At 45.8% G+C, this 25,482-nt stretch overlaps 3 protein-coding genes across 3 annotated transcripts; 2 read left to right on the top strand and 1 right to left on the bottom strand.

Moving 5' to 3' along the window:
* The first annotated feature begins 352 nt into the window (after window positions 1–352).
* On the top strand, window positions 353–3,979 carry piga (phosphatidylinositol glycan anchor biosynthesis, class A). Its single transcript, XM_068746499.1, has 7 exons — window positions 353–464; window positions 1,383–1,865; window positions 1,945–2,215; window positions 2,542–2,674; window positions 2,779–2,911; window positions 3,314–3,520; window positions 3,697–3,979. The coding sequence occupies exons 2-7, from the start codon at window positions 1,419–1,421 to the stop codon at window positions 3,964–3,966; spliced, it is 1,461 nt and encodes a 486-aa protein (XP_068602600.1). The 5' UTR covers window positions 353–464; window positions 1,383–1,418; the 3' UTR covers window positions 3,967–3,979.
* Window positions 3,980–8,157: 4,178 nt separating this feature from the next.
* Window positions 8,158–13,565, top strand: xk (X-linked Kx blood group (McLeod syndrome)). The gene is made up of 3 exons (XM_068746454.1): window positions 8,158–8,402; window positions 11,135–11,397; window positions 12,366–13,565. The coding sequence occupies exons 1-3, from the start codon at window positions 8,158–8,160 to the stop codon at window positions 13,247–13,249; spliced, it is 1,392 nt and encodes a 463-aa protein (XP_068602555.1). The 3' UTR covers window positions 13,250–13,565.
* Window positions 13,566–14,325: 760 nt separating this feature from the next.
* Window positions 14,326–16,556, bottom strand: dynlt3 (dynein light chain Tctex-type 3). Its single transcript, XM_068746271.1, has 5 exons — window positions 16,499–16,556; window positions 16,072–16,113; window positions 15,824–15,947; window positions 15,658–15,735; window positions 14,326–15,177 (listed from the first exon to the last, which is right to left on the bottom strand). The coding sequence occupies exons 1-5, from the start codon at window positions 16,523–16,525 to the stop codon at window positions 15,101–15,103; spliced, it is 348 nt and encodes a 115-aa protein (XP_068602372.1). The 5' UTR covers window positions 16,526–16,556; the 3' UTR covers window positions 14,326–15,100.
* Window positions 16,557–25,482: the final 8,926 nt, after the last annotated feature.

Raw genomic sequence — 25,482 nt, forward strand, 5'->3', positions numbered from 1 at the left:
GTTTGCATTGTGTCTTGAAAAAAAAAAACTGCTATAGAGTTCAGTCAGACCTTTGCTTGTTATTTATTGTTTTATGTTAAATGTTGTGCTGCATCTCTGCTCCTGTATGCAAATTATAACGTGCCTAATTTTGTTTTGTAGTGAACAGTGTTTGAATGAAAGTTTTTTTTATTTTTGTTTGTACTTATGCTTAGATATCCCCATAATATCTGTACATTTTGTTTCTATATTTGTTATCCTCACTGAAAATCTGTATTTTAATTTGTTAAAAAATAATAATAAAAAAAAAAAGCATGCGGAAGTAAAATCTCTGTTTTACGTCATTACGCGTGACGTCGCGAAAGACCAGGAAGTCTTACAAGCCATTAGCTGGGTTGTTTAGAGCTAGTGAGAGAAAATGAGTTTACATCTAAATAATAGTCTTGTTCATTTACCCCGCTGAAACGAGATCGACACGGTCATCGGTAAGGCTATCCGGACGAGCTGGTGCTGATGTGTCAGAAATAAATAAGGTGCAATTAAAAGAGGAGCTCATATAGCTGCTAGTGATATAGCTGCTAGTGATATAGCTGCTAGTGATATAGCTGCTAGTGATATTGCTGCTAGTGATATAGCTGCTAGTGATATAGCTGCTAGTGATATAGCTGCTAGTGATATAGCTGCTAGTGATATGGCTGCTAGTGATATAGCTGCTAGTGATATGGCTGCTAGTGATATAGCTGCTAGTGATATAGCTGCTAGTGATATAGCTGCTAGTGATATGGCTGCTAGTGATATAGCTGCTAGTGATATAGCTGCTAGTGATATAGCTGCTTAGTCAGCATGAAGAGATACAGATTAACAGGTTAGTCATTATGAAGAGATACAGATTAACAGGTTAGTCAGCATGAAGAGATACAGATTAACAGGTTAGTCAGCATGATGAGAGAGCATACATGGCTAACCTAGGACGTCCTGCATTCGAAGGAGCCCTACGTTTTGATGCTTGGAGACAGTGTTTGTAATAATCTACGTTATCTGACGTGATGGTCTGACCAGCTGAGCTGGGAAACACAAGGCGTGTCTCATGTCTGTGTTTTGAGTGTTGGTTTAACAAAAGTATGAAGCTTAAATTGTCAAGATTGGCTGTAAGATAGCCACGAGACTTGACTTGTTTTCTGACTTTTAATTTAGTAAACATTTAACTGGTTGATAAAGTTCAAGCTAAAGCCCCAATGAAGGGACTAAATTGAGGAAAGTGACTGAAAGTTATTTGAAGATTTTATTAATTGTTGGACATTTTTGTAACGCTACCTTTTTCCATTACTTCATTATTACAATACTTAAGTTGAACATTAACTGTCTGTAGATCAACGTATTGATAAATGAATTCCTTGTTGCAGCACCGGTGACGTGCTGGATCGCACAAGGAATCTGAAATGGGCCCAAGGAAGAGAGCAACGCCGGCGAGCGACCCGTCGTCTCAAGGAGCCTCTCGAGCCCCTGGAGAAGTTGCCGGAGTTCCCGACAAGAAGCACAACATCTGCATGGTGTCCGACTTCTTTTTCCCAAATATGGGAGGCGTGGAGAGTCACATTTACCAGCTATCCCAGTGTTTGATTGAAAACGGACACAAGGTGGTCGTCGCCACCCACGCCTATGGCAGAAGGAAGGGTGTCAGGTACCTAACCAATGGACTCAAGGTGTACTACCTCCCTCTGCAAGTGATGTACAACCAGACAACGGCCACGACCTGCTTCCACACGCTGCCACTGATGCGCTGCGTGTTTGTCCGGGAACGCATCACGATCGTTCATGCACACAGCTCTTTCTCCGCCATGGCCCACGATGCGCTGTTCCACGCCAAGACCATGGGCCTCAACACGGTATGATTTATTAAGGGATGAAAGTGGCGCTCTGTTTTGGTGTCACTGTGATGATCCCGCCGTTTCTCGCCACTCGCAGGTGTTCACCGACCACTCGCTCTTCGGCTTTGCCGATGTGAGCTCTGTGCTGACCAACAAGCTCCTGACTATTTCGTTGTGTGACACGAATCACATTGTGTGTGTGTCGTACACCAGTAAGGAGAACACGGTGCTCCGTGCGACACTCGACCCAGAGATAGTGTCTGTTATTCCCAACGCCGTCGACACGGCAGACTTCACGCCTGACACCGCCCGGCGCCAAGACGACAGGATTACTGTCGTTGTCATCAGTCGTCTCGTCTATCGCAAAGGTACGTTTCTTTAGCATTTTAGCTTTATATATATATATATATCACTACTGGTTACTGCAAGTAGCTAATTGCAGGCAGCTGAACAGCGTAATAAATTAGGCCCTACCCTTTTCTTCAAGACCAAAGTCCAGATCCTCATTTTAGCTCTCCTTCAATTCCAGGAATGGTTTTACAATGCGTCGGTGCTAAAAATGTTATATGTTAAGTACATTTGCTTTTATCTTTGAACTCTATATTGGTATTGTCAGGAAACAATTATTTTCATATATGGATGACATCGTCATTATTGTCACAGAAAGTTCTCACACTCTTTTCCTCGTTTCCAGGAATTGATCTTCTCGGCGCAATCATCCCGGAGCTCTGCCTCAAGCATCCTGATCTGCATTTCGTAATCGGTGGAGAGGGACCAAAGAGACTTGTCCTGGAGGAAGTGAGAGAGAAATACCAACTTCACGACAGGTTCAGATGGATGCTCTCACACTTGGAATATTTCACAGGGAGGAGTGACTTTAGCCTCTTCTAGGGGTATACATAACTTTCTTTTTTCGATTGCGTCGGTGCAGGGTGCGTCTGCTGGGTGCTTTGGAGCACAAAGATGTACGTGGCGTTCTGGTGCAGGGCCACATCTTCCTCAACACGTCTCTAACGGAAGCCTTCTGCATGGCCATCGTGGAAGGAGCCAGCTGTGGTCTGCAGGTTCGCAGCCCTTCGTTACAATCAACTGACGGGCCGGGCAGCCGTTTATCAGGATTTTCAACACGGTGCACCTGAAGCTATTTTCTTTTATGCCGCATCTTGTGTGATTTACACTTTGCTACCTCCCTGTTTTCGGGTGATTATGACAAATGAATTGATGGTACTATTGTAAAGCATCACACATGTACGTTGCTTCATTTCCCCCACTATATAAGAGTCCTGGATCAACTCTCGCCTCATCCTGTTGCACCGCCGGTTTGAATTTAGTCTGAAAACAAAATGAAGAATGGATTTTGCTCTTTATATTGTGGGGAAATCTCTTCCAAATCTTCAAAGTAATGCTGTAGTCTCATGTAAGTGTCTTTTTATGCAATCTATACACCCAGTTCTTCTATTTCCAAGGTGGTGAGCACTCGTGTCGGGGGCATTCCCGAGGTATTGCCTGAGGACTTGATTACTCTGTGCGAGCCTACAGTGCGGTCGTTGTGTGCTGGTCTGGAGACGGTCATCGCCCGGCAACGCGAAGGGTCTGCCCCCTCCCCCGCCTCAATTCATGAAGGAGTGCGAAATCTCTACACCTGGAAAAACGTGACAGAAAGGACCGAAAAGGTAGCCGTCATTTAGCACTTGATCTGTGTGCATCTACAGTCAGAGAACATTTATGAGAATCAAAAGCCAACGAACGCATCAGCACACCCTGGTGGACAAACCAGGTACAGTCAGAATACGTTTTGAACGATGCAGCGTGTTGAATCTGATCGAGCCCGCTCGTGTCTCCCTCTCAGGTGTATGAGCGGGTCTCCGGAGAGGAGGTGCTCCCGCTGGACAGACGCTTACGGAGGCTGAGGGCCCACTGCGGCCCCGTGGCGGGCTCCATCTTTGCATTTGTGGCTGTTTTAGATTTCCTCTTCTTGTTGCTTCTGCGGTGGTTGGTTCCAGACCGGATAATGGACGTCGCTTTGGACGCCACTGGTCCTCACGCAATATGGAGGCAGCAACCCAGCAGCAATGACGGTGGCATAAAACGAGCTGCAGAACATGATCCTTCAGAGTGACCACTCCACACCTCTGCCTCTCTTCTATCGGCTGGGGGGGGGGGGGGGGGGGGGTCATATGTGGCCCCTGTATGGTGTTGACTGTTGCTTGGAATATGACCTGCTGTAAGCTGAATACTGGAGGATGTTGTTAACCTCAAACATTTTCCTTTTCTTGCCAAAAGGGACGTTATGTGAAATCGTGTTATCTCAGACCTGGAACATCTGTTTTCTACGTTTTATGATTTAACCGGATGCATGCTGATGCTTTTTAAAACCATGTCTGATTGGTCATGGACCTGATACAATGCACTAAACAGAGGATGTGAAAGGGCTGCTTACATGTGCGCCTACTGGGGTACGAGAGGAGTAACTGGTCTTCAGTTGGAATGTAGTGCATACCAGTTTTAAAAGCTGTAAATGAATGCAAATTACTTTATTTGCCAGCTTTTGTAATCACAAATTCTACTCCTGAAAAATAAACTCTTTAAAATACAAATTCATTTATTTATACTTGTCATTTCATTTAGATTATCTGCTGCTTTGCGGCAGTTCCCTTTTTTGAGGGAATGGCTACAAGAAACGGCAAAATCCATTAAGTGACGACTGCAAACGAGATGGCTCGACTGGACGAAGAACGCCAGACAAAACAAAGTATCTGTGAAATGGAAGCGGATGGGATGGCAATGGGTTTCAAGAATAATAATAATAACAATGGAGATTTGCAATCCTGAGGGTGGAGGAGTCTCCAGAAAACCTTGTCATGCGAGTTTACGTGGAGAGCTGTACTTTTGCAGGCATCATATATGCTGTAATTACAGTTATAGTTACAATGTATCCCCTCTTTATTGTGCTTGTCCCTTTGTGCTCCCCGTAACATGAAGCACATGTTTTAGGAGGAAATTGGAGAACCCAGAGGAAACCCATGCAGACAATGGGAGGACATACAAACTCTTCACAAATAGGGTTCGAGCCCGAAACCTTCTTTTCTGTGAAGTGACAGTGCTGACCACTACGCCAACATTAGTTTAAGGCTAACTAATTTGGTTTCCCAGATAAGCGGAGATGACACAGTGGAAACTCAGTGTAGACAATGACAAAGTAATATTAATAAAAATAAAAAAAATTGCAGCAGGAAGATTTGAAGACCTTGACATTTCTGTGTGTATTTTGTATAATCTTCCCGTGTCTGCATGGGTTCCCGTGCTGTAGCCATAGCTACCTACGTCAAAGCACACTAACAACCCTACATACATCCTTTGATGTTCTTTGATGTAGGTCGGGTATATAAAGCCTACAACATTAAAGGACTCACCTGAACTGTGAAATATTTGTGTTGGAAAGTGAAACACCTTTTGAATACAAGTATTGCTAGAGTTCAACTCAGATCCATCCACATCTAGTTGGTGATTTACAAACTTTTTTCCTCACCCATGAAACCATACGTCTCATCGCTATCGCTTGGAGCCAACATGACCGCTCGTAGAGACAGCAGGGTAAGATGTTCTGTTTGTCTCTTTGTTTAAGTGTCCATCTAAAGCTAAAGTTAGACTGATATATATTAGTTTGACATTTTCAGCTGTTTTCATTCACTGTTTACGTTTGATATCTACTCAGAATGATGCGTAATTTGACATATTTCCATTATATTATATTGCGGTGACACTATTTGTGTGGTTTCACACAAATATATGCCTTTACGGTGGAGGTTGTTAAGCGGGAGTGTTGTGTTTCGGATCGATTTGAGTCAGTTATTCATTCTTCTGTCAACTGGATTGTGAAGACAGTGGAGTCAAATAAACTCAGCAGAGTAAAGAATATTTTCACCCGTTTTTCCTCTTATTATATATTTTATACAGGGACAAATCGATATCCTACTTTGTCATATTCAAAACATGTCTTTACTAATTTTACACAGATTTTCGAGAAGGCCTTGGTCGACATCACATGTCTCATGTCGCGTCTCCACTTGGACGACAGGCAGGACAGGCGTGAAGACTCTCAGCCTGTCCTCAGGAAGAGGAGACGATCCTCTTGGGAGGACGGAAGCAGTAGGCTGCGGGCTGAACTACAGTTCGCTTGGGAGACGAATAGACTCAGGAACAATCAGATTAAATGTATTCAACGTCAGCTGGATCAGGCCCAGAGGCAGGAGCCCCCTCGCCACCAGGAGGACCTCCAACCACAGGTGAGTTCATCCTAACACTATTTCATTGGACTACAGATCAGATCTGCAGTTTGAAATGGAAGACTGGAGGTTGTGGAAAAATCAGGAAGCAATATATCCATTATGATATTTTTATTATCAAAGGTTCTTCTTTCAAACCAGTAGTCCTGAGCTGAAGACACCTGTTGTGTGTTTTATCTTATGGGATGACAAAAGTTGTCATGATATGTGAGCCCATGACAGTTTCTACTGTAATCACAGTGGCATGAACCAATTATTTTCTTTATTGTAGAATGAAGCAGCACAATAAATGATGAATTATTATTTTAAAAACAGACATTTAAATCCCTGCATGGTTTTATGGCTGCAGTCACTGGGGGGGGGGGGGGGGGGGGGTCAGTGAACCACTGAGTACATCTGAGTGTTCTGGGAGTTACATCAAACATCCTTCCTTTTTCATTTCAGAAAAAGAAGCGCGAGAGGAGGACCACCCGACCTCCTCTACAGCATGACGCTCCTCCACCTGCTACCTGGGAGCCAACAGTCCACCCAAGATTGAAAATTGAAAGATTTAAAATTAATCGCAATATTGAAAATTGGCATTTTCAGGCGAGGAAACCCATCATTTTCCTGGGGGATTCCAATCTTGCTCAGGTGCCAAAATTTTCAGACCCAAACATTCAAGTCGACAGCTATCTAGGGGCCCAGTTCTTCGAGGTCACTGAAATGCTGATTGGGCTTCTACCGACCCGCATGGTGGAGACAGTTGTTTTTTCTGCAGGACTCAACAACTGTCTCAGAAGACAGAATCTGGAGGACACGATCGAAGAGCTGGATGAGCTGCTGAAAGTGGCCCAGGAAACATTTCCACATGCCAGTATTCACGTTCCGGTGATCCATTTCTGTGTCAGACTAAGAAGGGAGCAGAAGGAGCGGCTGGTGAATCTCAACAACTTTATTCAAGCCAACTGCAACTTCTTGTCAGTACTCGATCCTGCCGACTTCAGGACTCAGCCAAGGGACCCTGTCCTCTGGACAAACAGGACGGCTAATTCCATCATCCACCATTGGCTGGATCAAATATAAAATCACAACTCCTGACTCCCTCAATGCAAATTTTAATTTCCACCCCGTGACCCACCAGTCAGACTCTAGAGACTTGTCCCTCACCAAGACTGCTCGTAAAGCCAATGAAGCCATATTTTTGCCTTGTCTCACTGACTGATAAAAAGATGTGCTTTGTAAAGTCATTTACTTTTATAATACTTTCATTTCTGCAATGAGACACGGTAATGTGCTGGATATCTTTTTTTTTTTTTACCTTTTTGATCTTCTGATTTTACACATAAGTGCCTCTGAACATGTGGGGAGAGCGGCTGCATGTAAAAACAGTTGAATAAATACTTTATTTCGTTGCTCCAGAGGGAAGTGGATGAGATTCCATGTTTTAAATTGTAAATAATCTCGGCAGCAACAGAAAATGTTTGAGAACAATGTGTTAAAGTTATCTATGTTGTCCATGCATCATCTCTGCATTCACCACGACTTGCATGACAGATCCCGGTCTCTGACAGCTGGTGTAAGGTGCATTCTGGGAGATGTAGGCCTTGTGATTTGACAACTGTATGTGCAACATAATGATGCTGTCCTTAATTTCCCGAATGGATTAATAAAGTTCTCTCTAGTCTCTATCTGCTGTGCTGGATTTATTGTGTTGCAGGAATAACATTTAAGAACAAAAACTTAATTCTTTTATGTATTCAAATGTGGAATACTCTGCGGTACTCCTCTCCTGACCCTTTGCGCCCCCCGTTGGCGCACATCGGGACGGCACTATGAAAACCTCCCGCCCGCCTCTCTAAACGCAGACGAGCTGCGGCGGCGGAGCGATCCAGGCCCCGCACCGCACCGCGCCGCACCGCACCGCGCCGCACCGCACCGCACCGCACCGCACCGCCCCCCCAGCCGGCTGCCCGCTCGCTGTTATGGATGTTTGGACTCCAGCGCAGCGCGCCGCCCCCCCCCAGATGGCGGAGTGAGTGAGGATGCGCCCCCCGAGCTCCATCTTTGTGTCGGTGTCTCTGTTCACGGCCGAGACCACGGCGGCTCTCTACCTCAGCTCCACGTACCGCTCCGCGGGGGACCAGATCTGGCAGGGACTGACGCTCCTCTTCACGCTCGTCCCGTCCGTTCTGGTGCAGCTGACCCTCACCTTCATCCACCGGGACCTCGGCCGGGACAGACCGCTGGTCCTGCTGCTGCACATCCTGCAGCTCGGACCCATCGTCAGGTCAGTGGGGGGTCTGGGGGGGGGGGGGGGGGGGGCTGGTGCATGCAGTCAGGGTACCCGCAGCATCTATAAGACATTCAGAGAGGACAACAGCAGCTGGAGCGCATGAACAGCAACATTCTTTTACACTGACAGGGAGAGATTGAAACATCTGGATCATAACAGGCCTGCTCTTTCTCAGAGTAAACCCTGATCCGACTTCTCTGGACCGTCGCCGAGGAAAGAGCGACGATCATTGTGAAAATGTATCCAAACCTGAGATCCAAGCGACCGACTCCTCGTCCCAGCAGCATGTTGGGGTTCTGTGTTCCAGCTCTGTGACCCAGAAACGCATCGACCCGCTCTAAATGTAATTTAATCACCCACATCTGGATCATGACCTGGATCCAGTCGTCCATTCTTCACCACCTTTCAGTATATTTTGAGGATAAAGAGTGAACCTACTAGAACCGTTTAAACGCCGGTCGGCAGAGGGGAGTATAATCCGTGGGGCCGAGTTCAAGTAGAGGGTGAATAGATGGCAATAATCAATAATCAAAATTAAGTGAACTGTTTGCAGTCAAATCACAGGTATCCGTTTGTGTGATACTGTAAAGATGTCTCCATGCAGACCCTTCCCCTCACGAAGAGATTTTATTAAAATGTTAAGCTTTGAAAGGCACATCAAAAAACTGTGTCTAGAGAAAATACCTTTTTCTAATTTGCCTTTATCTTTTCAAATGCATCTTTTAAATCCTGTAAAAAAATATTTTTAGCATTTTTAAAGTCACTTTTTATGTAAAAAAAAAAGCGCTTCCCAAATGTAAATATTTAGTTTTCTTAAATGATTCAGTTCATTACTTCACCAAATGAGACTGAACCAGCACGTTTGATGACTTTTATCATTTAGGACAAGGAATCATTCATGAAAACACCCAAAAACTGGCATCATCCAGCCGCTGAAGTGTGTGAAGTGGTCGGATTTCTCTGTTTTTATCATCTTACAGTCAGTAACTTTGGACTTTGGACTCCTAACTGGATAAGAAACGCTGTTTGGAGGAGACAATAGTTCAATAGTTCACCTCACATAACGCCAGCAGGAATAACAGACATCATCAGTTTCTGACTTTTAAAGATGGGCTGTTGAACTGAACCTTTATGTCCGTAAATCTGGGTCGGCTCAGAGTAAAAACTAACCGACCCGAGGGAGCGTTCAGCCGACACATCAGCAACCATATGCCCCTGTTTGTGTCTGTCGAGCGGTTTAAAGAGACATGTTGCTTCCAGCAGATTGGCGTGGCCCTTCCGGGCCCCTTCCCCTCCAGCTCACGTTCTGCATCGACGCTCGGTGAAGAGCAGATCTAAGAATAGCACGCCATTATCGCCTTATCTCTGAAAACACAACCAGAGAAGGAAGCGTCGTCTGACTCCAGGCCATCCGCTGGGGGGGGGGGGGGGCACTTCCTCTCCTCCCGCCATCCCCATTCACTAACTGCTGCCTCTTCCACTAATCCAGGACTTCATTATCTCCAGCCTCTCCTCTAATTAAAGCACAACTCTAATTCCTCAGGCGTGTGCGTTCGCCGTGTGGGATCTACGTTCAAGCCGTTGTGTTAGAAAAACAATCGTTGACTAAATCATCTCCGCTCAAGGCCCACCAGTTGCATTTGATACCATTTATCAACCCCTTGCCTTGAAATGTATAAATATATTCTTCTTATGGCTGCCATGACGCAGTAATTCTACTTCATATATATACACTGTGTTCCCAGTTATTAGTGAAGTGAGTATTTCTACCACATCGTAATTCTCATGCATGTTTTCCCGCTCCGAGCTGTATAAACCTGAATGATTAGTTGATTTATGATGTAATGATGTAATGAAGGGAGCGTTCGGCCTAAGGAGATCAACGGTGCATCTAATTACTGGACGAGTTCCTTTCCTCTGCAAAATGAGCTACAAAAAAAGAGATTTAACCGACTCTGAAAAGACAAAAATCGTACGACTGGTAATGAAAAGAAGGGGGGGGGGGCTTTATTGATCACTGATTTGTTTTTGATTTTTTAATCACTTAACTGTCAGAAATGTTAATTCGTGCATTTTGAGTTGTTTATTATTCTCACTTCATCGGATGAAAACAGGTGTGATGTGAAATGTTCCATTTAGTAATAATAATAATTCTGCACAATAATAGTTGGGTTAACAGATTCTCCTAAGAAAGTTTGACCTTCTTAAATGTTTCGGTGTGAGGTTTATTAAACTCGTTCAATAATAAAGATAATCCTCACACGGAGCCAGCGATGCGTTCACTGAGCCAGCGATGCGTTCACGGAGCTGCACTGCTGACGCCTCCCTTCCTTGCATTCCCTGGTCTCGCTGCTTGGACCCCAGCCTCTGGCCTTCAGCCCAAACGCAGCGCTGCAGCATGTTTCGTGTTTCAGTGGCGGACGAGCGACGGAGGCTGCTGCTGCACATGCTAATAAATAACTGAGATAATGCCCGAACAATGTGGAGCTTCTCATCGACGCTCGTCAGTGTTCGAAGCTGATTTCAGGTTCTGTTCATCAAGGAGAACCAAATATTCATCAGATTTATAAAAGAAGCAAATGAACTGTGTCTGATCAGTTCTGGTATGCTTAAATGTGATTTTAGGCTTGAGGTTGTTGTTTTTTTTCCATGTGGAACCTATAATGAACAACTTTAAGATGAATAATATTCTACAAACGTCTTTCCCTTTTCTGCTGCGGCTGCAGGTGTCTGGAGGCGTTCTGCATCTACGGCAGCGTCGGCCACGTCGAGGAGCCTTATGTCAGCATCACCAGGAAGAAGCGAATGCCTCGCGGGGGTCAGTCGGAGGAGGTGGAGCGGCAGGTGGGGCAGGCGGAGGGGAAACTGTTTACGCACAGAGCAGCCTTTGCCCGCACCTCTGTCATTCAGGCCTTCCTGGGATCTGCCCCCCAAGTCACCCTGCAGCTCTACATCTGCGTCCTCCAGCACGGGGTGTCCATCGGACGAGGTGAGGGGGGTGGGGTCTCTGCTGGAGCGCCGGTCTGTCCTCCTCCCAAGCTGATCAGCTTCATGCCGCATTGGGAATAAGCTCACGGTGTTCTATAATCTCCTCTGACACTGTGGACAGAAAAGAATCAGATATTTGTGTGATGAGGCGTCGGTGGTTTTATTCCTGAGAGGGAATTAGTAAAAGTTCTCTCAAAGCCAAAGCAGGACAAAAACAGAAAGATGTTCGACATGCATAGATCTTATTTCCTCCCGCGGCAGTCTGACAGTTCTATTTCACGCTCGGCAATCTAATATCCTGCATGTGATGAATGTGGGCCTCGGGTCATTAAAGGAACAGGTCACTATTTTTTCTAGTGCATCATTAAGTCGGAAGCAGTTTGTGAATTTAATTCCATTCCTAGAAACACGATCTCCCTGAAGTGATCGGATTCTGATGGTCGTCGTTGAGGCCATAACGTAATAATTCAAGCCCTAATCGCAGCAATGTAAACGCTTTTCTGGCCGTTATTTTAATTCATAACTCGAGAGCAGCTGTGGATGTGACCTGCATCTTGATTCGTGTGCAGATCCTCCACTGGACGGCTAAAGTGATTCGTGTTCAGTGTTTAACCCCTTGTTCTGACCAAATGGACATTCCCTCTAAGTAAATACATTTTAAGTGCCGATGCAGGGTTTTCACATTGCATCATCTTTCTAAAAAAGTGCTGGAAATAAAACTGAGGAATGACCGAAGACCAATCCAGACAGTATTACGGCTAGTTGTTGCCTTCATGTGTGTAACTTGTGAAACGTTCTCGGTCATTTTGTCAAATTGTCCACTTTTGTTGCCGTCTTTTTGGCCCCTTTCATCCATATCCTGTTAAACTGACACAAAGACGTCCCACCTCCGTCTGATTGGTGCTGATGCTGCATGTGACCAGAGGATCGCATTAACTCGTCCTCCTGTCTGTCTGTCTCTCGCATCAGGCACCCTGATGGTGATCTCCCTCCTCTCTATTGTGTATGGAGCGCTGCGCTGCAACATCCTGGCTATAAAGATCAAATACGACGACTATGAAGTGGACGTCCGGCCCGCGGCTTACCTGTGCGTCTTTCTGTGGCGAAGCTTTGAGATCGCCACCCGCGTGGCGGTCCTGGTCCTCTTCAGCTCGGTGCTGAAGCTGTGGGTCCTCCCCGTGGTCCTGCTGAACTTCCTCGTTTTCTCCCTCTACCCGTGGATCCTGTTCTGGCGGAGCCACTCGCCGTTCCCTGAGAATATAGAGAAGACTCTCTCCCGGGTCGGAACCACCATCGTGCTTTGCATGCTCACCTTCCTGTACGCCGGCATCAACATGTTCTGCTGGTCCGCTGTGCAGGTGAAGCTCAACGACCCGGACCTCATCAACAAGTCCCACAACTGGCATCGCATGGCCGTGTACTACATGCTGCGCTTCGTGGAGAACGCCTCGCTGCTTCTTCCGTGGTACGTCTACCAGACGGACTTCTACGGCTCCGTCTGCGCCCCCCTGCTGCTGCTGGTCGCCTACGCCACCGGCGTCTTCTTCATGCTGCTCTTCTACCAGTTCTGTCATCCGTGTCGGCGGCTCTTCTCCAGCGTGACCCATGGCCTCTGGCACTGCCCCTCCCTCCTCTGCCTAATGTGCAGCACATGTTCTCCACCAAACAGGCCAATGGGAAGGCCCGGTCTGGAGCCAGGGAGCCCCACCACGGACAAGCGACCGGCTTACGACGCCGCAGAAGACACGCCCGATGAAACGACTTCTGCCGTGCTCAACGACACAATCTTTGTTAATGAAACAGGCAATAATATACACACCGGGGCCGGTGGTGACCTTAGCAGCACTGATTGACGTGCCATTCGGAGGAAGGACTCTACTTTGCTTCTCATACCATCCGTAACCCTTTAAGTGCCACAAGAATCGAGTTGAATTTACACTTAAAAACCCTTAAAAAGAAATGATTCATGAATCATCTGAACTCTTGTTCCTACACGAAGCACATGCATCCTTAATTGGAGCTCTACTGTGACAGAGATGGTGCTGAAGCGTCTCTCCTGGCAACATTCTGGACATTCCCCAACCTTTATTAAAGACTCATTACCAGCACCGTCGCGTCTCCAGGTTTGAAGACTGCGTCCACTTCTATGCTGCATTACTGATCACAACGAGCCATGCATCTCAACCGATTGTATCTCTCGACTCTTTGGCATGGATGGTGTGCATGTGTGGAATCTCAGATGGTGTATTTGTTATTCTGCAGGGGAGCTCCAAGTTTTGTGTTCTGGCTGCCAACAATCAGCTTTTTTTTTTTTTTCTCCTTAACAAGAGCTTTATTGAAATTAGGCTGCTTCTGTGATGTATTTGTGCTTAAAGATGAGATGCAAATCTCCACACATCCTTTTGGAGCCTGCCCCAGAACACGCTACTATAAAGCACGGAATGTCTTGCACGTTTTCAAAATGGGCTTCGATTCAAATGCCGTCACGTGAAATGCTCCGTTTGGTCCTATCTGAACTTTTCTAACCCACATTCGTGTCCGTCAGTGTTGTGTGTGACTCATTACAATATTTAGAGTGCACACGCAATGTCGACTAATAGAAAAATGTTCATTGCAGTAAGTATACTTGCTCATTTTGAACCATTTGAGGTGCTGGTTGAGCGTGAGAGTGAATGTAAACGTTGTTTTTTGCACTAACCTCTTTTTGCGATGCGTTTATAACCTTGAAGCCAACAAATGTGAAAACCTTGTGGCACACACAGTCATCCAGAATGCCACTTTAAAATCTAAATAAATTTATATTTATATGTGAAAATCTTCAGTCGTTTGTTCGGCTGTGCTGCCCTCCAGTGGATGAACATCCAAACAGCAGGACTTACCATGGTGTGTTTGTAAAACCTCACTCAGGCAAACGCTTGAAAGTAGCATAAATTTAATGGTAGGACTGTACATGCTCACTACACTAATATCCGCACAACTACAGATACAGTCAGTAAATACTAAACCTAACTTTAAATACAAAAACGGTTCGACATTAAACATTCAACCAGGCTGGTTTAGGAATGTACTGGAAACTGACTACATCCATGCGAGCAGCTCTGCCTGTGCATTCGATGCTAATAATTAGCATTGATTAGCATAATAATTATAATTAGCATGATAATTCATTGAAACATTTCATATGAAATACGAAACAGGTGTGATATGACGAATATATGATAAGTAACTGCGCAAGTTTAGCATCAGTCCAATTTAACTTTTGGCTTGATTGCGGTGCTAAATGAGGGTCACTTAAGTCAATACAATTCCCTCTGGTGTGTCAAGTTCCACAGAAATCTGTCCAATAGTTGTCTTTTCAGCGGTGGACCAATCAGCTTAAAGATGGGACTTGCTGCTAGCATGGCTAAAAGCTAATGAAATCAAAGATGGTGGAGTTCTGACACAACTGGGACACAGACGGGATGTTTTCACTTCTAAATATTTGCTTTAAATCAAATTTCCACCAAAGCGTCCAGAGCAACTTCTTCTTCCTCACAACAAGACAGACCGTTGACTCAAAAAACTCCTACTCGTATCCCGAGGTAAATCCTGCGGGGACAAGTAGTACTTATACATGAACAAGAGGCCATCGTCGCAGGTCCCTCTCGGTCACAGTTCCAAATCGAGCAGGGCTTCAGACATCATGATGTTCAGAGAGGGAGCCGTCACAGAGCCACGGCCACAGCGAACACGCTGACGACGCAGTACATGGTGCGGTTCTCCCATCTCACCGTGCAGCTCCCTGAAGAGAAGCACAAGTCTCAAATTAATCCATCCATCTCTAGAGAAAGGTTCTGATTCAATTTAGAAATCTCCTCAGAATGTATACAATAATCCGAACATTCAATTTTTTGGTTCTCTGTGAAAAAAAAAGAAATAGAATCACCGTAACCTTTTAATTTGAGCAACTTTGCTCACAAAATATATCTTGTATGTTCAAAAGATATGTTCAGCATTTTTTTCTTATTTGGCTAAAGATATTTAAAATTCTTGATTTCGTTAGAACAACATCACGTCATGACGACAATTGATCAATGTGATCGACAGATACAACTAAAGCAGCGTCTGTTCAGATTCATGGTTTTCCAATAGTTCTTGGTTAAATAAAAATATTTCACAAGATTCTAATTCATCTATTTAGGAAAGGGTCTTGGATGAATACTTGTTTTTGGACTAGATGTCTTCTCTCACACATGTAAACTGGTTTTGGTAAATCCCTCACCATCGGTGGCCGTGTCCCAGTAGCACGAGTTGGCTGTGTGGAGACCGGCGCCGCTCTTCTGCATGATCGTACAGTTCACTGCAAAACATCACAGAGCAGCCACGTTCAAGCTCCACGCGCCGACCCGCCGTCTCGTGATCCTCTCGATGACGGGCGGTAACTTCACCGATGTATTTGAACGGCCGTCCTTGTTTCACCAAGTTAGTGAGAGAGTGCTCGACGACACTGGCCGTCCACTGGTTCACTTTACCCTGGTTATAATCGGATCCTCCAATAACACCTTCAATACACTGAGACAAAAAACAGAGAAGGCATGCACGCTGTCATCGCATCAACGCGTGGATGCATGACACACACACGCACGCACGCACACACACACACAGTCCACTGATGTTTCCGGGAATGAAACGGTACCTCTTTGACTGATGCACTAGCCTCATCAGCGTTGAAGACAACCTGCAGGAACGCAATGGAATGGAAAAACAAGGTGAGGAGAACAGATCCTTCTTCCATTGCAAAAGTCAAACATATTTTATTTGGTTGTCTGTGTGAGAGTGTGTACGCTACGCACGCGCGTGGACCGACTTGAACTTTTGAATTAAAACATTCCAGACTAACGTAATAAGTGATATATACATTTTAGATATGTGCTAAAGTAACAGTCGATTCGACTTGATTCTTGATCTGAATAAATCTGACGACAGAAAGCCACACCCCGATTATAACGTCGTTATCATAGCCAAGGCTAAGCTAGCTAACCGCACTAGCTAAATATTATGTTCGGAGTGTCAGCTGGAGAGCTTTACAACAGTAAAATATATTAAATTCAACGTAAGTGTACCTCTTCTCCAGAATTATAGTCCTCCATCGTTACTGGCAGTGACACCGAAGTTCCGGCTAAATTCCGGCTCTGAGGAAACAACGAGCGCAGACAAGACGCGTCTGTTCGCGCCGACTCTGTCGTCATAGCGCCTCACCGTGGCTGAACGCGAGTACTACCGCATCAAAGAAGCGACACAAGCATACTGAAAAAACAAAAATTAGTGTGTATTTCTCAACAGCCTCTTATATTTGGCAACGTATTCATTTTAGATAATAAAAATAATGTTTTATATCAAAAGCCATGCAGCTTTACCCGGAAACATGAACAAAAGCTGCAGGAATGGAATGCAGAGTAAAGAGAGAAATAAAGGAGGCCATCTGGAATCAGGTCATTTCACTGAGATATTGTGTCTCTTTCATACTACACACGCCTTCCTCTTCTCCAGCCCATTCATTTCAGAGCCATACAAGTACATTGAAAGCAGCTGTCTGGTTCCTCTGGCCATAACAGCAGAAATACACTCTGCCCGTGGATCTGTAGAAGGAGATCCAATCCATAATAGATATAGTATAGTACCAGTGGCAGGAGAGTTTCCCTCTGCCTGTAAAGAGCGCAGCGCTGCGGCTCGGAAATAATGTCCGGATATATTTCATCCAGAACTGGAGACCGAGTTTGAGCGGAGACGCCCGCAGAAATAAGATTATTTGTAAGAATTGCTTGCATCTCTCTCTCCCTCCCTCGCTCTCTTACACACGCACACACGCGCACACACACGCACGCACGCACGCACACGCTCTCTCCCTCTCTCTCCACGCCTCCTCCTGTCGGGAACTCCCTGGCTGTGCCTTCAGTCGGTGCCGAGGCGCGCTGGCACTCTCACGCACGGACTCAGATCCGTGGATCCGTCCCGTCGTGTCCCCCTGCCGGCTCCCCGCCGGTGTCCGCAGCCTCCAGGTAAGACACCGCCGTCCTGCGGGTCACCCAGCAGCGCGTCGCCGCCGCGTTTCCTCTGGCATATGGCACAAACCTGCCGCTGCCGCGCGTCACCGTGTTTATAAGGTTTAATTTATCCGTCTCACTGGATGCGGGGTGGGGGGGTCCTGCATCACGACCACGACCCCGTGGAAGTCGTCACACCTAAGCGGGACCAGACAGTCCGGTGCCCGGATAAAGTTAGGCGCGTTTGGAGGTGCAATGCAGCAAAAAGCGCGTCTTCTCCTGGATTGTGCTGGAGTTGCTTCCTGCACCGTCTCGATCGTAGATCCACCTGAAGTCAGTTCAGGTGAGTGATCAATGTGTTGAGATTCATGAACTTCAGCAGCCCGGCGGACTGGGGAGGCGGGCGGTGCGCCGCATCCCGGAGGCAGCGACGGGTAGAGAAATGGACCGACGGGTCACCTGTTTGGTTCTCAGCACGGTTTCTGAGGCAGCCTGAGGTGGGACCGGAGACAAACTGCCTCAGTGGTCCTGCCTGAGGACAGCAGGACAAGTCAGGACAGACCGGAGGACATGCAGGAAAGGCTGTCTGTGCGGTTCATAGTCCAGTGAAGCATTTATCACACTGCTGGGAGGGAGGAGCAGGCCGGGCTCATCCGTTAGGGTCTTTAAACATGTGGAGAGCATGTTTGTTTGTTTGTTTGTTTGTTTGTTTCTAAATGCAGTTACAGTTTATTACATTGTGTTCAGAATTGGATCACAGGTCAATAATGAGCTCAGATGTAGATTCTGTTGTGAATATTATACTGTACTCCTATCAGAAGTGCTCATCATGGTGACATCATCATGGTGCGTGCTATGCCCTGACGGGGAGTGAGTGGGTTCGAGTTACGCTGGTGTTTGGTGCTGCGGGGGGCGGGGTACACCCCGGATGCTTTGCCACAGGCCTGCTGGAGGGTCTGAGTGTGGAACCCGAGAATGCAATAATCAAGGAAACAAGGAAGCAAGGAAACAAGGAAGCAAGGAATGTTATTGTCATTCCAACAGAGGCATGAAAGGAACGAATGGAATGGTCCCAGTTAGAAGGCGTATAAAAATGACTGAATGATTCAGGCAATGGACGATATTAAAATATATACTTAAATAGGAATTGCATTCAATAAAGAGTCCAACAAGTCAGCAGTCATGATGGCCCTCCTCTGAGTTACCCAATGTTCATAACTCACAGCATCAGGGAAGAAACTGTTCTTGAACCTGGTGGTTCTGGTCCTGATGCTGCGCAACCGTCTTCCAGATGGTGGTGGGGGGGGGGCAAAAGTACATGTGCATGGTGGGAGGGGTCCTTCATGATGCAGGTTGCCTGTTTCCTGCACCTCCTGCTGTAAATGTCACCGATGGTGGGTAGGCTGCTCTCTGAGATCCTCTGGGCAGATTTTACCACCCGCTGAAGGCCTTCCTGTCCTCAGCAGAGCAGCTGCCGTACCTCGGCGTGATGCAGGATGGGAGGGCATGATGGGTAATGTAGTCAGAACAGCACAACCTGCAGCGCCATGCAGGATGGGAGGGCATGATGGGTAATGTAGACAGAACAGCACAACCCGCGGCGCCATGCAGGATGGGAGGGCATGATGGGTAATGTAGTCAGAACAGCACAACCCGCAGCGCCATGCAGGATGGGAGGGCATGATGGGTAATGTAGACAGATAACAATGTATCAACTATCTCTTAAAAAAACAAAAAACAAATCACCTACGACTCACATTAAATACTTATTTTTTTCCATTTGCTAAATGTTTTTTTTTTTTATTTGTACCTGACTGTGTCAATCAGCTCTAAACTCCACCATATTTTTGTAAAGTTCTGAAGTTTTGAACTCAGATTGATGACATCACCCCCCAGGGTCAGACGATGTAGACGGCATGGTGGTTTCATTTTATTTCAGCAGCGAGTGGTTTCCAGACCAGTCAGACAGGGTCGTTACTGGCAGTCACAGAAGCAGCTACAGACAATATTTAGTCAGTTACTCAGTGTTACTCAGACGATCGCGTCTGTCACACGCAAAGTGTTCTTAGCAATGAATGAGCTGTGAATGCGAGCATAGTAGTTGAATAAACTAATGAATAAAATGAACATATAAAGCGTAACATTTTCTATGAAGCCGTAAAGATGCTGCAATATTAACTGCACTCCAAACATGTGTGTGTGTGTGTGTGTTGCAGTGTGTTTTTCTGTGGTGGGCTGTTCCTCTGTGATCCTGCAGAACCAAAAACACTAGATCAGGTCAAAACTGGGTTGATAGTGGAGTCTGTTTTACGTCGAACCTCGCACCGCAACGCTGCCGCCGGCGCTCGTAAATTCAGCGGCCTCAGGTCTACAAAGAAAAAAGGTACGTCTTTGAAGTCTGCTACTGCCAATCAGTCTTTTATTCACACTTCAAGTTGGACAAGTGCTCTCAAATATAGCATTAGACCAACTCAGAGACGTGGAACAGAAAAACTGCTGGATGAATGGTGATGAATACAAATCTGAAGATGGGTAATGGTCTCACTTAGATCCCATTAAAGATCCATGAAGGGGTCTGATATCATGCAAAATGTCTTCTGGATCGGATCCCGAAGGGGGTCAGGAAAAAAATATCACATTTTAACATTGAAAACTGCATTTACAGGATTCAAAAATCAGTTAAAAATAAACTCCCATTCACTTTTACTTTTCATGGTCGATGTATAAAGATGCCAAGAACAATTTAGAACCTTTTGATGACCGTGTGGACGGTGTAAATCTAATTAGGCGCAGAATGAGCTGCTTGGCGGAGGTTTGCGCTCTCGAGTGCTTTTTTTTTTTAGTGTCGTATTGCATTCAATATAAGCTCTATGTAAAACCGTTCGTCTTCAGAGATGTAGGATGACATCTGATCTGTTTCCCACCAGCCTAAAAGGTTTGAAGCCCTTTATCGGCTCTGCACTGATTGATCTCTGCGTTTATATGACAGGCCTGCAATGTGTCAGAGACGTGCATTAAATGAGCGCCTCATTAAGCTTTGCATGATGATATCCAGATGAACTCTGCTGCTGTAACAAAGCTATCTGTGTTTGCATTGAATAACATTTGAGCTGTGTGCTTTTCGTTGTGCGGGGCTTTCCCGGCCTCCCACGCTCTGATTCATGGCTCATCCACGGCTCTCTGGTGTGTGTTTGCGTGCCCGTTTGGTATGCAGCGTATATCCCCGCGCAGCCTCTCAGATGCACTGTCCCCGTGCAATCAGGGTGGCGGTGAAGCAATAAGTGGAAGCCCATCCAAACGCCAATACTGCAGATGTGAGAGAGGAGAAGAAGAAAAATAAACACTCCTCAAAAGCAGAAATGTAATTTGTGCTGTGCTGTGAGGAATGACTCGAGAAACAGATCGCTGTTCCGCGAGCGATTTGTCTGTCGGCTTCTTCTCTGGGCTTTGATGTTGACCCTCTGAGGGACCGTGCGGCCATGTCGGGACGCGCCAACCTGCACATCACACAACGCTGTAACTGTTGTTTCCCAGCAGCAGCATCTCGATCGAGGCGTGTTCTGTGGAGCAGTGTACACAGCTGAGTGTACAGTACATCAAACACACACATTAATTACACCCACTGTTAGCAGGTTATACACATCAAAGCGTGTCAGGATGTATGTTTCCAATTATGTATACATAATAACAGGTTTATTCTAACACGATAGAAATGTGTAAATTCTGTCCAACTTTGCTTCACCGATCGTTCATTAATAATTATGATACTCAGAATGCTAGAATATTACATTCTAGCATTGTCAGTGAGAACATGCTAACGTATGTACTTTTATATCTAACTTGCAGCAAGGTCTCAAATGCATCAGCAGTTTTATCGATGAATTTTAAGGTCCGAATTTTAGACTCTATTTCAATGCTCTCAGAAGGGAAGCGAACAGAGGAAGCAGCTAATTGCAGGATTTTCTGCAGCACCTTTAACAGGCAGTTTGCTCTCCGTGACGAGCCGCTGATTGTCTCTGGCTGAGCTGAAACACGGAGCAGGAGGCCCTTTCTGTCAGAATGGATTGTCCTCAAAATATCGACGGCTCTGTGTCTGTTTCAAGGATGCAGTCGCCTTAAAGCCGGTTTGTGTTTTATTCATGGGGTGCTGAATGCCCACGTTTATTTATGGACTTTCGTTAATGTTATAACCACTCATCGTCACGGCTGTTAGAAAGTGAACTCCCTTGACACACGATAGCCGTTTCCACGGTGAAAACAACTGAAGAGCCTCTTTATCGATTCGTGGGGCTTGATGAACGGGTGCTTTTATTTTGCAGTTCGGCTGAAATGCGTTGAGACGGGATCTTTCTTTCTTTCTTGGTTCCTTGGTCTCTTGTTTCATTGCTCCGTTCCTTCTTTGGATGTTTCGTCACGTAAAACGCTGCCAACCTTCTAACCCTCCTACCAAGACAGGATTTGTGAAGGATTTCCTTGTATACGGTTAAAGTACTGCAGGTTTGACGAACATTAAATATCAAGCTGACATTTTTCCTAACGTTTTTAAGCAACACTTACTTGTTACCGCCACCAAGGAAGGTGTGTTCGTTTGTCTGTCAGGATAACGGAAAAACTGCTGGATGGATCTTGATGAAAAAAAAAATCTGATGATGGGTCTTGGTCTAATTTAGATCCCATCAAACTTTGAGAGCGATCCGGATACCTGTCTGGATACAAATACCAAAAAATCCAGATTTTCTATTTAATTATAGCTTCTGGATCGGACCTAGAATGAGGTCAGGAAAAAATCTGACATTTTAACAATGAACGTGGATTATGGATTCACCTTTGGGCTGGCGAGGTGCAGCACAGGTAGCGACAGCCTCGTCTTCATCGCGCTGCGTAAAAGAAGCAGCAGTCATGAAACAGAAACAGCACAAGGCTCGTTTGAACAATAAATCCATTAGCATCCACGTAGTTTTGAGCTTTTTGCTGTTCAGTTGTTACACTGCTCTGAAGATACACATAAAGAACAAACACTTCTTTAGCCAGCCGCACACTGAAATGTCACGGTGTTGTAAAATGCGTCCGACAAGCGGCCATTAAACACAAAAGGAGAGCCACGCCGGTGAAAGAAGACGAGAGGGGCTGTTTACGTCCCTAACATCGCTCGGCCTGTGAGCACGCATGGCTGGAACTGGGTTAATGAGATCCAGCCGGCATCTGGAAGCCTCTCAGCTCTTGTTCTCTAATAAATACAACACAGGCGTCGTGATAACTGGCTGGAAGGGTGCATTTCACGAACGACCGGCATCACATAACCAGCGTTGTCTTTGGATCGTCTCTTTCTTTTGTCAGAGAAGACAAAAGCGAGAGCGTTGAAGGCTGTTGATTCAGAGTCTGCAATGAATGAGAGGCTGATTACACACCAGTCACATGGTTTTCACTCCCAGTTACTGGCAGGAGCCTCAGCAGCGTCAGACGAAGGACCTGATGGAGGCCTGGCGTGAACTTTGGGCGTTCCCCTTGTTACTTACAAATCCATACAGTCCATGCAGCCATGGGACGAAAGAGAAGAGGTCACGATTCGTCTCTGGTAAAAACAAACATTGAGCTGGGATTGGAGACTGGTGGTGGGGGGCAGAATTACAGACTGATTTAGAATCGGATTTGAATGATTTTATTTTTATTTTAGTTTTTACAGTGCAAGGAAAAATTTAAATGCAACAAAAAGAGAGAAAGATGTAACAAAAATATATATATATATATTCTCATTTGTGTCAAAGAACTATTTTAAGATAAGATGTTTGTCCAATAGCTGATGATTCCACCTGTTACACAAACACATATCAGTTTGCCAGCCGTGACTTTATTCTGACATGACAGTTTACGGTAGAGATTAACTCATCTGCACCGTGAATGCTTCTTGCTAATAGCTTTGCCCTAGAGATTCCAGTGTGGGGCAGAAACTCCTTCATCTGGGTCCAGATGAAATGTTTCTCTAACTCTTGGATTATTTGATTTTGAAATACAGTTCAGAATCTCCACACAGACAGGAATTGAATCACAAGGGCCCAAAAATAAGACAATAACAAATAGCGAGTACGCCATAGTAGTGTTAAATATTAAAAAAATGCTAAAAATAGACTTACATTTTATACAAGATGCTGGAAGGTGAGTCTTTATTATTTACATTCTGCTTTAGAGCAAATTAACATGCAGGCAGTCGTAGTTGAATTTAAACGTATTCAATAATGTGTAGAAGACTAATAAAATGGTTTAATGTTTATTTGAAGGCACCATGTACCATGTTCCCTCCTCCTGCTGGAGGAAGAGAGAAGCTCCGTCGCTCCCTGCTTTAACATGCGACTTCCAGAGGAAGATGTTTTTATTTTTGACTTGACTCTGTTCCTGTGTTTTGGAGGAGCGGCAGCCTTTTCCTGAGCGTGCCCTGCCCTTTCCTGTTAATTAGCAGCTAAAAATGACGGAAGCTGATTATCAGTGCAAAGACAATGAGAAGCAGGGCGATGAGAATGATGCCGGAGGGTTCAGTGAGTGAGCAGAAAAGAGAAGGAGCTGTGCTGGAAGGTGGCGAGAGGCGTTGGATTGGGTTTTTTAATTTAGCTCATTCTGTTGGGATGGGTTTTTTGTTTTTTTTCCCATTTCCTGCTCCGCTGGGCCCTGCGGGGGACTGTGCAGGCCTGATAGGTCATCAGTAGTGATGCTGTCTAGAAGACAGGGCGAGTAATGCACCACAGTTTTAAGGGCAGCGTTTTGATCATGAGTCATGGCTGGGCAGGAATCGCTTTAAACAATGGCGGTGGACAAAATGGTGGAGGAAAGTCCAGCACTCTGAGTCGATGAGCAACCTGAAGAGGGAGGGCAAGAACTAACTGGCGCCAATCTGAGAGACAGCTGGAACCAAAGGAGGGTGGAAGCCAAAGTGCTCCCAGTGCTGATAGGGGTATTAGGGGCTGTGCCCCCCCCCATACTGAGAGGATTCCAGTCATGACGCCCCCCTTTCAGCAGAGGCACATGATGAAAAATATATTCATCATGTGCCTCTGCTGAAAGGGGGGTGTCATTCATTATATTTCAATCATTTACGGGATTGGCGTGTCTCTCCCCTCCCTGTAACATCTGCTTTTCACCCTGATATCAAGGGTGGCCAATTGAAACAGCTAAAAACAACTTCGCCTTCAGAAATAAGTGGTTTATTTCAACCCTAACCCTTTACAAATCCATCATCCTCTACAGTCGGACAGTTTAGAGTGGGGGGGGGGGGGGGGGGGCATTTGACTTCAAGTATACAAAAACAGGGGTGCTTTCCACTCAGGCAAACACCCCGTCTTCTCTCGACTCCTCCAGCTCTCCTCATCTGGAGCTTTGTGTTGATTCCCCCTCGCTGCAAACACACATCCAATCTGAAGCTGTGGATCGCATGCAGGGAGATACGCATGTGAGATGGGACGGATTAGTTGAGACAGGATGGTCTGTGATGAAGATCATCTCGAGGTGAACACAGGAGACCCCGTCAGAGTCTGCAAAGGTCGGGGAGATTCTGAGGGGCTTCTTGCTGCTTTACAAAGAGCACTCTGTGTTGCCGTAATTCGATTGGCCCTCTCTGTGGCTTTCCGCTTTATCTCATCCTCTTATGAAAGCAATCGAGTTTTATGTCTGCTGAGTGTCGCTCCGCTTTGATTGTTGCAGCGTCTGTCATTGTCGGGACGTGTCCCAGAGGAATCGCACCATTTAACAGCCGGGTGTCGGCGTCCGGCTCGATCTGATGTCTTCTTCTTCGGTTTCCTACTTTCACTGAAATCAGTGATGATAATGATGACATGTAAAATCTCATAAAGCAAGTTGGACACCTGGAATGTTTACTTCCTGCTCTGTCGTCAGCACGACAAACCAATTGATTTGTGTGAGTGTGAATGATTGTCTGTCTCTGTGTGGCCCTGCGATGAACTGGCGGCTTGTCCAGGGTGTGCCCCGCCTCTCGCCCGTTGACTGCTGGGACTAGGCTCCAGTAGATCCCGGATTTTGGATTAAGCGGTGAAGAAAATGAATGAATGACAGTTTCA

The sequence above is a fragment of the Brachionichthys hirsutus genome, chromosome 12 (assembly GCF_040956055.1).
Source record: "Brachionichthys hirsutus isolate HB-005 chromosome 12, CSIRO-AGI_Bhir_v1, whole genome shotgun sequence".
NCBI lineage: Eukaryota > Metazoa > Chordata > Actinopteri > Lophiiformes > Brachionichthyidae > Brachionichthys > Brachionichthys hirsutus.

Bases quoted from the DNA above. Each gene is read 5' to 3' on its own strand.
- piga (XM_068746499.1), top strand. From the start codon at position 1,419: ATGGGCCCAAGGAAGAGAGCAACGCCGGCGAGCGACCCGTCGTCTCAA. The intron at 1,866-1,944 runs GTATGATTTATT...CGCCACTCGCAG, and splicing joins AGACCATGGGCCTCAACACG to GTGTTCACCGACCACTCGCT. The intron at 3,521-3,696 runs GTAGCCGTCATT...TCTCCCTCTCAG, and splicing joins TGACAGAAAGGACCGAAAAG to GTGTATGAGCGGGTCTCCGG.
- xk (XM_068746454.1), top strand. From the start codon at position 8,158: ATGCGCCCCCCGAGCTCCATCTTTGTGTCGGTGTCTCTGTTCACGGCC. The intron at 8,403-11,134 runs GTCAGTGGGGGG...CTGCGGCTGCAG, and splicing joins CAGCTCGGACCCATCGTCAG to GTGTCTGGAGGCGTTCTGCA. The intron at 11,398-12,365 runs GTGAGGGGGGTG...CTCTCGCATCAG, and splicing joins CGGGGTGTCCATCGGACGAG to GCACCCTGATGGTGATCTCC.
- dynlt3 (XM_068746271.1), bottom strand. From the start codon at position 16,525: ATGGAGGACTATAATTCTGGAGAAGAG. The intron at 16,114-16,498 runs GTACACTTACGT...GCGTTCCTGCAG, and splicing joins ACTATAATTCTGGAGAAGAG to GTTGTCTTCAACGCTGATGA. The intron at 15,178-15,657 runs GTGAGGGATTTA...GCTTCTCTTCAG, and splicing joins CTGGGACACGGCCACCGATG to GGAGCTGCACGGTGAGATGG.